Source organism: Bactrocera neohumeralis, chromosome 2, assembly GCF_024586455.1.
Source record: "Bactrocera neohumeralis isolate Rockhampton chromosome 2, APGP_CSIRO_Bneo_wtdbg2-racon-allhic-juicebox.fasta_v2, whole genome shotgun sequence".
In the NCBI taxonomy this organism is placed as follows: Eukaryota; Metazoa; Arthropoda; class Insecta; order Diptera; family Tephritidae; genus Bactrocera; species Bactrocera neohumeralis.
The window spans coordinates 25147337-25162185 of NC_065919.1; the positions used below are offsets into that span (position 1 = coordinate 25147337).

The window sequence follows — 14849 nt, forward strand, 5'->3', positions numbered from 1 at the left end:
ACATCAGTCCAGCTAATCCCCATATCTCCCAGATCCCTAATGTCCGCGTACATTGGGCACTCCGCAATTAAATGCGACCAATTTTCTAATCCCGCCCCACAAAAACACCCCGACGTATCCGAAAGGTGCCTCTGATGCAAAAATGCATTCAGAGGCCCGTTACTGTTGACAGTCATAACTTTGAAGTCGTAGATAATTTCGACTTTTCTTGGAACCAGTATAAACACCACCAACAATGTCAGCCTGGAAATCCAACGCAGAATAATTCTTGCCAACAGCTGCTACTTTGGACTGAGTAGACAATTGAGAAGTAAAAAGTCCTTTCTCAACGAACAAAAAGCAAAATTTATAAGTCACTCATTATTCCCGTCCTGCTATATGGTGCAGAGGCTTGGACGTTGACAACAACAAATGAGTCGACATTGCGAGTTTTCGAGAGAAAAGTCCTGCGAAGGATTTATGGTCCTTTGTTCGTTGGCCTCGGCGAATATTGCATTCGATGGAACGATAAGCTGTATGAGTTATACGACGACATTGACATAATTCAGCGAATTAAGAGACAGGCGGCTCTGATGACTAGGTTATATGGTCCGAATGGATGAAAACGCTTCAGCTTTGAAAGTATTCGACGCCGTAGCCGCCATGGGAAACAGAGGAAGTAGAAGACTTTCACTCCGTTGGAGAAGGACTTGGCTGCACTTGGTATCTCCAATTGGCGCCAATTTGCAAAAAGAAGAAACGCTGTTGTTAACTCGGCTACAGCCGCGTAAACGGTGTCTACGCCAGTAAAGAAGAAGAAGAAGTAAGCATGATGCTCCTATCAATCAGCACACTTGGATCCATGCTAACATGTCAGCGTTAATATACTCAAGCTCGAGTGAGAAACAGTTTCGCCTATCTCGGCAACAGCAACAAGCTTAAAATCCAATAATTGCGCTTTTGGATATTCTTCAAGGTAATCTCCTCTAATCGCAATTAAACCTAACTTAAACTTTACTTACAAATCTCATCTTTTATCTAAATCGAAAAACAATTTTTCGAAAGATTCATGTAGTTTTCTGTCTTGACATAAGAAAAGACGAACCAGTCAATTCATTTTGGCAACAATCTGTTATGCGGCCCATTCAAAGTTGGCGCGGACTTTGCAGCTCTGTAAACATTTAGTACCGCTCGTTCCCGTTAATAAGCGAGGAGCGAGGAGCGAGGAGAATTACTACAACAAATTTTTTTCTCGCCCCTTTAGGAGGTATAGCAAAGAGTATATTTTCGAAATACAACAAATTTCTTTCTCGCCCTGGAAAATGTCATCTTCGGATCAAACATAAAAGGAAGGGTCAACTCGGTAACACCAAAGGGGTTTTGTAAAACTCTATTAATAATAACATCGAAATTATACTCAGGAAGAAATTAGAAACTTTCGATTGAAACTCTGCGGTGGACGAATGGCCAAGTAAAGAAGTATGCAAAACTTCTTGGGTTTCAATAAGACCATATTCACGAAACCAGTTACTCAGCAGCCTTGCAAAGTTTAAGGAAATCACGCGAACAAGAGCAACACTGACATTAGTGAGCCCTGCAATAAGCGCCTGCAACAGCTCACCGAAGTGACACTCATGCTAGCCAACAACAAAATAGCGGTAAAGACACCTCAAACCCAATAACAAAAGCAACGCATTTTCACACCACCCACTAGCAGCAAGGGAAAAGAAAGGCAAATGCAAGGGGGATGCCGCCTAAAAATAGCAGAAAGGAATAAAATGGAAGCACTCCTGCAGGAGCTCAAAAACAACCAGCACAAAATTAAATAATTAAAACAGAAACGAAAAATCGAGGAATTGTGTGCAGCTCAGCAAAAAGTGCCGCCGTGGTAGTCGATTTTGCGCGCTGTTTTGCCGAATTGTGAAAAGCGGTGTTGGTGACCAAAAGGCGTAAGCCAAAACTTCTATGCACGAGGTGTGCTTGTATGTGGGACCGTGCGTCTATGCATTTTTTAGCTATTTTTTCGGTTTGTTTTCTTGCAAACACAAAAATGTTATGAGAAAAAACGCTTTGAAAAGTGGTTGGGAAAAATGCCGCGAAAAAAGAAGCTGCCGGGAAGCGCCAGCTCGCATTCAATGTACGGCGGCCAGTGGTCAGTAATGGAAAAAAGGCTTCCACTTTGTTGCTGCCTTTTATGCTGCATCTTCCTACAGCGATGCCGCACTATGGCACTACTTCCCACTTCATACAAACAAAACAGCAGCAAAACACAGGGAAATGAGAGACAAGCGCCACAGCAAATCGGCTGATTTTTACACGTTCGTTGTTTTTGTCGAAACCCTTAGCCGCCTTAGTCGCAGCAACAACGCATCCTACTTCAGCCCGCTTTTGACCAACACTTCATGCAATTTTTACGATTTTTCTACACATTTTTTGTGCTCGTTTTTAATTTCCTCACAAGCCCGCTCTTATCCTTTTGCCGACCATTACAGCCGCAGCTTGCATGCGCACGAGACAGCGACCCGCATCAACGCTAAGCCGATGCCTTTCGTTGTACCCTTGCTTGCCACACATACACACACACACACTTACTTTATACATGTATGTATGTCTGTGTTGGTTGCCTCCTCCTCAGCTGGCCGCTGTTTCTCTAGTGCACATGGGGACTAACACATTGACTTCGGTGTTGGCCGTTAGCGCGTTCAAGGAGGCAGCTGCGAAATAGAGAGTTAGGCGGAGTGGCAATGGCAGCAGTCGCGCAAAGCGAACAGCGCAAAATCAGAAAAAAATTAGGCAAACTACAAAATACAATTTTTTTTACACAACGCGCGTCGTTTGCAATTTCTTCCGAACCCTTTGCATTGCCGAGCAATACTTTGTGTGAGGCTGCTGAAGAGGCTGCGGACGGGGTTGTAACTGAGTTGTAAGGTTGTAAGCCGCAAAAGATAGCTGCAATGTGTGGTGTTGGGGTAGGCGGCGTTGTAACTGTATCAGCGGCCGATTCGTAACTATGTTACCAGTGGACTTCACCACTCCTATCTTCTTCTTTCAACGCGCAAAGGGTCGCCTTAGCCAGCGAACTAGTCTCTGACACTTTGCTGTTATATATTTATTTATTTAACCCAGTGCTAATATTGTAAAATGCGATAAGCAGTGAATAATGAATCACACCAATAAACTCAATAAGCTCATTAGACGTGTGACGTGTGTGCCTACGAACTTTAAAATAATTATAAATATAATTATATTGAATCTGAAATTATTTGTTCGTGTGCAGCTCCGAGTATAAGTACAGGCATTACCATTTCAAGGCTAAATAACTTGCTCGGACCTGTATCCCCTTTTCTTTAAAATGCCTTCGCAACTTGTAGCGATCGTCATCCTACGTGAGTGATGTAAGCACTTAAAACTTCTCCACCTATCATGGACTTTTCCCTTGCCTAGAGCCGCTTTCACTTAACTTCAGGGCAGGGTTTCCAAGATGGACCTATTGAAGTTCAGTTTCTATGCTCCTTGCGTTCTGGGTTGCCTACCATTTTTTAGTCAGCATCAAGATGTTTGGCTTAACTTTTATTGACTCGACTTCTCCGGGCCCGAAAGCGGAGCTATCCTCGCATGCCAAGTTAAGCAGCATTTCCAAACTCCTAGAGGGTTCCAAACAATTTAATCTCAGCTCCTTCACCGCATGTGCTCAATAGGAAAGTATGTATTAATTTGGTCCAATAGCGATCCATTAAAATTTGGTTTGCAAATATTTTATTGTTGCTGATTTTATATTTGTAGCCTTCTAGAAAATTATATAAAATATACTAAAATAATATAGTGTCAGATGAGGTCAACATTTATATCTTAGCAACGGATCGAATCCACGTCTTCGGTAGGCTTCATAATTTAAAAAAAGGGTTGAACTTTCTGGTCGAAGAGATAGAAACAAATTTAGATCTTCTCTCAGAACAGCAAATTTAGTGTATAGCAATGTTCTTGGATACCAATCTGCAACTCTTATGTTGGGTTAATGTTCGCATCGAGTCTAGTTGTATTGGTCACACTATTGTCTTGTTTTCCATTACACTTTATTTTTACGGCTTACCCCCCACGCCGGCGCCAACGGTTCCATTGGAATAGAGGCAACATTCTACACAGGCCCGCTCATTTCATTTCATTACCGCGTTGCAGCCGTGAAAGTAAAACAAAACTTTCTCTAAACCCCACATTTATTGCGTTTTCATGCCACCCACATCCCATCACGCGCCGAGTGGCTCCCGACTAACCACCGCTTTCGTTGCCGCGTTGCTTTGTTGGCGAGCTGTGTCCTTTCGCCATTAATTTGCACCTCACTCTTGCTGGTTACATCACAAACCTTTTTTTTTTGCCTTTCCGCCACGGCGACCCGTGTACACCTCCTTCCACAGCTGTGTGCGGGGAGGCAAACCTTTTTTTGCGTTTGATGAACAATTTTTTCGCATTTCTTTTAGAAAATTTTTGTGTTTTGCTCATCGAGCATTCACTTTTTGCGCGCGTCCAACGCTCCATACCATGCATTTTCATTCATTTGGATTTTTTCTCCTTTAAAAACACCAAGATTTTTTTCTCGTTTTTCTTATTTTTGTTGCAAATGTTTTTTGTTAGCATTTTCGTTGGCAACGCTAACATTTTTTTGCCTGTCTGGTTCTATTGATTTTTTCCAGCAACGGCAACAACATTTTTTTAATGAACGCAATACAAAAACAAAAATTGCTAGAATTGTGCATGCAACAACAGAAGTGGCAGCAACACGCAGTTACACACCCACACACGCACACATTTATAAATTGCCAAAGCAAACACGCAGCACGCTCGACATGTGCATATATCCACAACAACACCAACAACAACAACAAAAGAGAACCGTTTGCCAATGCAAGCCTGTCAGCTGACAGCAACAAAAACAAAAAAAAACGGCTGTTTTGCCGCCACTTCCACTAACACATCCTATTGTTGCTGTTGTTGTTGTTGTTGTATGCCATTCTATAGGTTTGAGGTTAGAATTTGGATTTTTTGTCGCCCACTCCGTGACACATCGTGTGCGCTCTTTCTCGTTCTCTCTTTCGCTCTGTCCTCGGTGAGGGATGTCACCCTCTTTCGCTTCGGACTACCGCAACACTTTATTTGCATTTGCACAAAAGTTTTGTGAAAAATTCAACGAAAACAAAAATTTAACACATTCAGCACTTTAATGTATTGGAAATTGGCGGTTTTTGTGGCCTCCCGCCATCCACAGTGGATCAGGCGCATATTTCGCGGCAGTTGGCTAATGTAGTTATTATTTTTGAATCTTTTTGGAAGCTGTAGTATTTTAGTACAGCCCAGTACAGCAATTGGGGCTTTCTGGAAAATAACGGTTTCAGAAAATTTTCTTGTTTCGCCTCATATAGCCGCGAAATAAGGTATGTATACCATATTTAAATGCTGCCATTGCAATTTCCAGAATAAGAAGCTCCGTAAGGCGGTACCAAATCGTGTGATTTATAAAATTATGCATTTAATGTGTTATAGAAGCCTTTCATCAATTACACGAAAATGATTTTAGCAAGGGGTCGGTTTACCTCAATTTAGTAATTCCGAAAAATAAACACACACAATACAGGAAGAGATGTGTATAGCAGCAGCGAGAAGAAAGGAAAAAGCTTTTGATTACTTTTGAGCATGGAAATCGCATAAATGGCGATTATGCATGTGGTTCTCCCACGCTAGTTCAACAATAAGGCCTTTGAACATTTGATGTCGAAACGTTAGTGAATGTATCGGTAGCACAAACGAAGAGCTTTTCGTAAACGCCGAAAATGTCTCACAGTTACACTAAATGCTTCAGAAATTGAAATTGTCAAATTTTCGTATTAATTTTAACCAAGTAATTAATCTACGCCGCCTTTCATCCACGACGTTACGAAGTAATGTATTTTTCTGCAAAATGCACTCAAAAAGCAAAGACGGGTAGGGAATGAGAAGATGAATGTGTGATAGGTGTCCTATGTCGAATCTGGTCTCCGTAAATTCTTCTTCGCTTTGCTGGCTTTTCCATTATTATTCCTCGCATACTTCTTGCATAATTAGAATTAGCAATTTCATGTGACTGTTAGTTCATTTTGTGCGAAATCAATTAACTTAAAATGTCGCTCTCCGGAAAACGCAGTTATTTACTTCACCTTAACTACAACATCAAGTGTTGTTGTTTTCCAAATTAAACGGTATTCATTCTTCCAGTGATTCATATTCCACCCACTTTTATTTCTTTGCCAAAGTGTGTTTAAACAATAAAATAAAAGAAATCGAAATAAACAAGAAGGAAGAGAAATCGCAAGATGATTGGAATGTGAGTGCCGCCGAAGTCAGCTGCAAGCAGTTGGCTACATAACAGTGAGCCAAGAAGTCTTTTCGGACAATCAATCTCCATTTAAATCAGTAAAATTAGTGAAGTACAAAAAATGATAAGTACAAGAAAAAGATATAATTAAATATCGGTGAAAGCAAGTTACAAAAATTCATATACATATGTGGGTATAGAGTAGCTAAGGAAATTAAACATGAAGCAGCTGTAGAAGAGAAGTACCGTGTCGCAGTGGAGAGAAAACAGACCGTTTACCTCGCAAAGTTACAATCGACCACAACATGTGCTGGATGGGATAGATACCAAGAATTGAAGAGGGAAGCCGGACGCAATTGAAGTCAAAAACAGAGAGAGGCCGAAATGCGTGAGTGCAAAGAGCTTGACAAGCTGGCCGACAAGGGTAATGCCCGAAAATTCTACGAAAAGATGCGGCAACTAACAGAAGGTTTCAAAACCGGAGCTTATTATTTACAACCTCAAGATGTGTTTTAGTAACCGATGCCTAGAGCATACTGAAATTAAGGAGGGAAGACTTCTCCAACCAGCTGAACGGCTGAGAAAGTATAACACTTCGAGATGGAACCCGATTCCCCAATCGATCACGATAGAGCAGACATTCCATTGCCCTACTATGAATTAGTTCGAACAGCAATTACCCGTCTGAAGGACAACAAAGCGGCGTGGCCAATGTATTGCCGTCAGAGCTATTCAAATAAGGAGGTGAAAAACTGAAAAGGAGTATGACGAAAGCATGCCCGACGATTGGAATTTAAGTGTGCTCTGTCAATTCCACAAAAAGGAAGACCCCACAGTCGCATATAAGGTGCTATCGCGCGTACTCTATGAAAATAAAAGCCCACCGTCAACAAACTGATTGGACCTTATCAGTGTGGCTTTGGGTCTGGAAAATCAACAACTGACCAGATAATCACCATATGTCAAGTCGTGGAAAAAACAAGGAAAAGAGGATCGACTCCACCACCTTTTCGTCGATTTCAAAACTGCTTTTGACAGCACAAAAAGGAGCTGCCTGCCTAAACTGACGTTGAGCAACACCAAAAGCTCCGTCAGGGTCCGGAAGGACCTTTACGAGCCGTTCGATACCAAACGAGGTTTCATACAAGGCAACTCCCTATCTTGTAACTTCTTCAATCTACTCCTAAAGAAAATAATTCGAGCTGTAGATCTGAATAGAGAATGTTGTAAAGTGGGTTCTAACCGCGGAAGCGGTGTCTACACCAATAAAAAAGAAGAAGAAGATATGGATAGAGAAAACAAGAAGAAAATGGTCGTTTAATGGATGTAAATTTCTTGATTCCCTGAAATTGCCAGTTCAAAATTTACAGAATTAGTATCCCAATACACGCCTATATCACGATAAAGCTGGGAACTCGAGATTCGTAGAACTAAAGAATCTTTTGAAATACTGCAACTATAATAAGGAGCAGCTTACTTATATATCGACAGTAGCATCAAGATACTTCCATATTAAACTTGTTTGGTTGTCTGAGAATAGCGGAATCGCCGGAATAATTTTGATCAAATTGGACCGAGCAGAGGTTCCCCTGCCACCTGTACTCGGGTTCTTGATCTGTAGGCATTGCATGAGATTCGAAACCAACACTTTTCTGGTTGCGGAAGCCTTCTGGCCCTTAGTGGAACGTAACGAGTTCATAGAACTGAGGGCCTTAGCAAGGCCTACATCGCCGCAATGATAGACGTACTAACTGGGCACTGTCCCGTTGGCACTCACGCGGTGAGGCTAAATATTTTGGAGGAGACAACTTGTCAAAATTGTAAGAAGGAAAATGAGGTGGAAACATCTAGACACTTTCTTCTCTACTGTCCAACTTTTGCCGGACTACGATTGAAGCATCTCGGTTCTCGTACGTTTTACGAACTCAGCAAATTAGCTGGAATCGATATTAGCCGTCTCAATAAATTCGTGGTAGGCTTTAGGTGTTTTGTCGATATGCAACGATCTTTTAAATCCATACCTATGAATTTTGGACACTGCAAAGGATAAGGGTCTTCAGCAGTTCAAGTGCGATTATCCGTTGGCGAAATCAGCCTATTTACCTAACCTGACGGCAACGCTGTCGTGAGGTGACTATGAACTTTGATGAAGTGCCTCATATATTCAAATCGTAAAAGAGGATACCTTTTTCATATGGTTCTAGAACCTTTACCAGTACGAGGTGGCAAATCATAAATATTTTCTTTTATTGATTGTAGAGTAAAGTGAACCTGTTTTGAAATTGACATTCAGAACAGACTTAGTGAGTTAGAAAACAACAAAGGACCCAAAGAAACGTGATTCTCACTCCAGTCTAGAGATTAATGAAAAGAAAGAGTCAAAATGCGTTCAGTATTACAAGATTCAGGCTTTAGCACTAAAAGCAAACCCTCACACGTACATACATATTTATATAACTAGAAACAGAAATTCAATTCGCCGCTAACAAGGCAACAAAACAAAGAACAATTACCGGTACAAAGCACAAGATGCAACGCCGATGGCTGAGCGAAAATGGGTCTAAGCGCAGTGAATAAAAAAGAAACAGAAAGAAAAGTGAAGAAGCATAACTGGTGAACGGCATACAGAATGCAAACCATGCTCGATATGATGAATATAAAGTAGACAGCGAGTTAGAGAACGTAGGAGTAAACTTCGATTTCTTCATGTGGTCATAATTTATCGTTTGCTTTTATTTTGCTGGTTTTTTGCTTTTTATACTCTTGCAACATGTTGCTTGTAGCACCTAAGACTAATTGAAATAGTTCTAGGATTATATGTACGCCATCAGTAGACCAGGGTAAAGCTTAATTTCCAGTGACTGTTTGGGCGGGCAAGCGACAACTTGAGTAAAAATTGAGATATCTTGAAGAAACTTGGTACATTCCGTAGACGGTTCTCGAGCCATTGCCACGCCTACAATCCTTCTTGCCTTTAATCAAACAGTCATTTTATGGGAATAAAAGCTTGAGTGTAAAGTGTCTGCAAGGTTCAATAATAGTTGAAATCCGACCATAACTTTTCAAATCTTTCAAATGCCCAGACACTGACAATGTTTACCGCAGTCCTATAGCTGATTTTTTGCCTAAAATAACGGTACAACTATGAGGTACATTATTGAAATTCCGAGAGGTTCCTTTCTTGATAATAGTGTGCCTTTGAGTCTTCGAGCATCCGGTTGACTTATGCCACATACTACAAGGTGCTTTCCAAAGTAAACAGGACTTTTTGAATCTAGCGCACCCTTGGTGGCGCCATCTATGTATATGTCGACTGGTGCGTTAGAATCTGCTATCTTTATCGATTGTCCAGTGAGAATTTCATGACATTTCATAGAATGGAAGTGAAGTTATTGAGTTTTAAGTGTTAGTATGTTTGTGTTATCTGTGCGAAAATGAGCTTCGAACAAAGAGCCAACATGAAATTTTGTTTTAAAATTGGTAAAACTTTTACCAAAACGTTTCAATTGATGAAACATGTTTATGGCGATGATTGCCAATCCCGTAGAAGAGTGCACGAGTGGTTTCAACGTTTTCAAAGTGGTCGTGAGAACATAAATGACGATCAACATGTGGGCCAATCAAAATCCGTGATCACCGGAAATTCCATCGAAATTGTGCGTGAATTCATCAAAAATCAGCCGAAATCATCATTGAAATTCATGAAAATGGAATTGAACAAAACATCGATTTATCGCATTTTCACCAAACATTTGGGCTTACGAAAGGTGTGTGCACGGTTTGTTCCGCACAAATTGACTGACGACCAAAAATTGCTCAGAATTCAACATTCGAAGGACGATTATTTGATCAAAAATCACATTTTAACCATTAACCACTCCCCGTATTCACCTGATATGGCAACGTGCGACTTCTTCCTTTTCGGAAAAATGCATTTGCCCATGAAAGGAAAGCGTTATGCAGACGTAGAGGCCATTCAAAGTGCACCGGCATACTGGCCGCCATACTAGCCAACGAGCTAAAACACTCGTTCGACATGCTTTTGGACCGTGCAAAAAGCTGTATTGAAGCAGAAGGAGACTATTTTGAATAAAATAAATTGGTTTTGCCGAAAAAACTATTTGTTCGGTTTTTTTAAGTTCTGTTTACTTTGGACTGCAACTTGTATAATGAATTCTTACGAAAAATTTTGTTAATATAAAGTTTTGCCAAAACCTCAAGGTATTTCCCGGCTTTGAATTTTTGAATTTTAAAGATAATGAAATATTCGGTTACACACGAACTTAGCTCTTACTTACTTGTTGTTTTTTTAGTTTTAACAAGTCATGAATATTTGAGGGTCAGTCAAACGATTGTGATTGCCGCTCGAAGGCAGTGCAGTTTTAAAGAAACAAGAGCACACAACAAAATTTACGCATACATATGTATAGTGCACTTGTTCCGTTGTGTTTGTATTGCGTCTGTTTAAATTCTTCTTTGCTCCTCGTTCTATTTTCAATACAACCGACTTGGGTGCTCAGTATTTTTGTGTAAAAGGAAGTGTTCAATATCGAGTGAAAATTTGGGTTTCGAGAAGGATAGTCAAACTTAAAAGTGTATCCGACACTGACCAGGATTTGGTGAAATTTTACTAATCCTGAACTTTAACGCGTTGCAATTAGTTAAGATTTTACTAGGGCATATTTTACTATGGTAATCATGCAAAAAAACTGTCAAGCCGTCAATTACAAAAGATCTAAAATATATAAATATAATAACAAAGTGTATATTGTATATGCCAGTGGCAGATTCAGAGGGAAGAAATTGGGGAAATTTCCCCAAAACCTGCGGCTGACAAACAAAAAGCCAAAATTTCTGCGTGAGAACTTGCGAAGAATAATACAAGGTGCGAGTGTATATTTCTCTGTTGGATACAATCGGCGAAGATTTGAAGACGCGGTTTCTAGAGAAGTATTGAATGGATTTCAACTGAGTTTGCTGCTTCCAGAGGAAGTATGTGCTTTGAAACCTAAAGAAATGGAAAACCTTATTGATGGCTTGATAGATAGATTCAAAGGCCTTTTGAATATTGACAACGTCGTACGATGTTTGAAGCTCAAAGGTGAACTTGATCACTGGCAGTGCCATTGGGGGCAGAAGCAAAAGTAAAAAGACAATAAGTTACCGACTACTGCATTGGAAACGTTAAAGAACTGCGATGTAGACCTAAACCCCATAATTCATACCTTTCTTCGCATACTCTGCACACTTTCTGTGACGAGTGCGACCTCTGAACACTATTTTTCGACACTTCGCCGCATGAAAACGTGGCCGAGGACGAACATGCTTTAAGATAGATTGATCGGCCTAGCGTTTCAGAAAAAGTTCTCGTAAGGTTCTCAAAACTTGGCCAACATCGTTTTGTTTTGTGAAATTTTTCTATTCAATAACCGAACTTACTACAGTATGCAATAAAATGTGCCACCCGCACGTCTACGATTTATAATGTGTTTTTCCAATTTAGTAGAATTTTATATTAAAAGGTCGATTTGTAACCATGATATTAAACTATATTTAATACTATGCCACTATATATAATAAAAGAAATCTTCATGTGTCAAGTTAATGTTTATTTCCCCCACAAAAACTATTTCTGGATCCGCCCCTGTGTATGCACGTCTGTACCTATATTTCAGCCATTCGAAAGTCTTTAAATACACTCACCTGCCAGTTTTATAAGTATATTTGGAAGTAATATTGATTATCTTATAAAAGGTTACAAAGTACGAAAAAATTCAATACTTTCGTTTTATGTATGTACGTGCTTTTATGTGTTCTAATAGGTTGGAAGAAAATGTTTAACTACCAAAAAGATTAGTCTTTTTTGACTCTCCATGTATAAATATGTACTTAACCTCCAACATTCTCAATCAGAATCTTTAATCCATAGTTCACTCTATATTTTAAGCATCACCCTAATGACTGTTTACATGTTCCATCAGAAGCTCAATTCCGCCTGTCTGCATCTCGCCTTGAAGCTGACAGAAAATATTGACGCTGAGAAAACTTACTTAATTTGCGTGGAAAGTACAAAGCATAATGAGGAACCTATAAGTATATATAGACGTATAACGGTGTATGTTGTTGTAACGGGTGATCAACGTAGAGGTCCTTTTTTCAATAGCCGTTTTTTGACAGATCAGCGTTTACAAATCTTTCAAAATTATTACGAAAATTCACGTTCTATAAAGAATGTATTTCAACTTATGGTCAACATATTCGGCCTACTAAGCGTACCATTCGCAACACCATCACCCATCCACAAACTCAGCATTCATTATTGGATAATATTCGACCGAATAAACCACGTCCAACACGTAGTGAAGAAAATATAGCAGCCGTAGCTGAGAGTGTACACGAAGACCGAGGAGAGTCGATTCGGCGCCGTTCGCAGCAACTCGGACTGAGGTTTGGAACGACATGACGCATTTTACGACGAGATCTTAGATTGAAAGCGTACAAAATTCGGTTTGTTAGAGAATTGAAGCCGCTCGAACTTCCCAAGCGACATCGCTTCGCTCTATGTGTTCTTGCAAAGTTCCAAGAAGATCCCACCTTTTAGAACCAAATTTTCTTCAGCGGTGAAGTCAATTTCTGGCTCAATGTGTTTGTAAACAGATGTGAAGAGAAATCATCATCCAGAAAAAATAACGGCTTGGTGTGGTTTTTGGGCTGGTGTAATCATAGGTACATATTTCTTCAAAAATGATGCCGATGCGAGCGTAACCGTCAATGACCGTTATCGCGCCATGATAACCGACCATTTGATGACTGAAATTGAAGCTCGTGATCTCGACGATATTTGGTTTCCTGTTCCCACATATCGCATCAATGGATTTTTTGAGAGAACACTTCGGTAAGGCGATCATTTCACGATTTGGACTGGTCGATTGGCCACCAGGATCGTGTAATATCACATCGTTGGACTTTTTCCTGTGGGGATATGTATAGTGTAAAGTCTATGTGGACAATACCGATTCGATTCTGGCCTACGATCAGCAACATTACCGCGGCCAACATTTGAAAGACATAATCTTCAAAATATAAATGCCAAAGAATGTTCTTTCGAATGATAATAAAAATTTTCCATTAAATTTTAATGGCTGTCTTTTTTTTAAGTACTCATAATGGAACACCCTCTATTATATCTGAAGCAACAAGATGTGGAAAGTTCGTCGTACTACTTCGTGGTCAACATCAACTGAAGGACAAAGTTTCTTAACTTCTGCTCACGTTTGTCTCTTCTACACTTGTCTCTTTGTGAGCAAGAGAGTTAACACGAAGCAAAAATTTTAAATTATTAGTAAAGGCATAGTTTTAAAATGCAAGCATTTTAATTATTTGACAGCTTCAATTTTTTCTAGGCATGGCTTTGAAAATTTAACATTAAAGGGAACTGCAAGTAGTCTGTAGTAGGCAGTGAAGAGGGCCAGAATAACTGAGTGAGTCTACATCTTACACGAAATTGGAGTAAATACTATTATTATTGCATTGAGTAACAGAGAACCGTTAAAATAGTGATTATAAAGCGCTTTGCACCCCATCACTATTTTTATATAATTTGCCAATTGATTGGTTGGGGAATTGAATTTTGGTAGTTGAAGCTATTCCAGGAAAAAACCCTAGTACCCCATACAACTTGACTATATGTATGTGGAGAATGCAACGAAACGCATTACCCGTTAACTGCTGGAACCGTTTAACTCTGCCGAAAAACGATTATAAATCCTCCTCAACAAGCTCACACATAATGTATATATGTATGTAAAGCCAAAAGCAATAATCATAACGGAATATAAATACTTACATCGACATTACCATTCCACATGTAATGCATGCCGACACCTGTCGGATCGTGATGCGTCTGCCCAGTCATATGTTCGGCCATAACAGCACTCATCCAATGTACTAAACCCTGTGTGGGGTTTTGCCCCTGAACGCCGCCAATCGGCATGGTGGCGGCGACGGCTGCGGCCGTGCTTGCTGCTGCTGCTTCCGACGCTGCACTGACCGCTGTAGGCGAACTGGGTGTCGAGCCGGTCGAATGCAAACTCTGATGCTGATGTTGTTGCTGTGATTGTTGTGAATTGCTCAGGTGGCTTGCCGACGAGGAGTTGTGTTGTTGTCGCTGTGTTGGAGATGACAGTGATTGTTGAGCGGGCGACTTTAGCGTGCTCTCAAAATTGTGTGTCGCTTCAGCAGCGACCGCGGCATGCAAATCTAATCCGCCGACGGGAGGTGTCGGTGTGGCCGAGCCGGAAGACGGTAAAAGGGCAATATGTGAAGACGTGTGATTTATAGCAGAACCAGTGGTGCTGGTCGGTGTCGCTGTATTCGCTTGCGCGGCTATTGCGCTCGGTGGTGTGACAGCTGCCAGGGGCCAGGAATAATTGTTTGGCTTCTGCGAATAAAGAACAGGGAAAATGATGACTGAAGTAACATTTGGTTAAAATCTGAAAATATATGTATTTTAAGTTATCATATGATG

General features: G+C 40.4%; 1 protein-coding gene across 1 annotated transcript in view; it reads right to left on the reverse strand.

Moving 5' to 3' along the window:
* LOC126765057 (zinc finger protein rotund) overlaps positions 1-14849 on the reverse strand; it is a 119636-nt gene that overhangs the window by 101193 nt on the left and 3594 nt on the right. The window contains exon 2 of the mRNA XM_050482660.1: positions 14169-14762. Within this exon, the coding sequence (XP_050338617.1) occupies positions 14169-14762 (594 nt within the window). The remainder of the gene's footprint in view (positions 1-14168; positions 14763-14849) is intronic.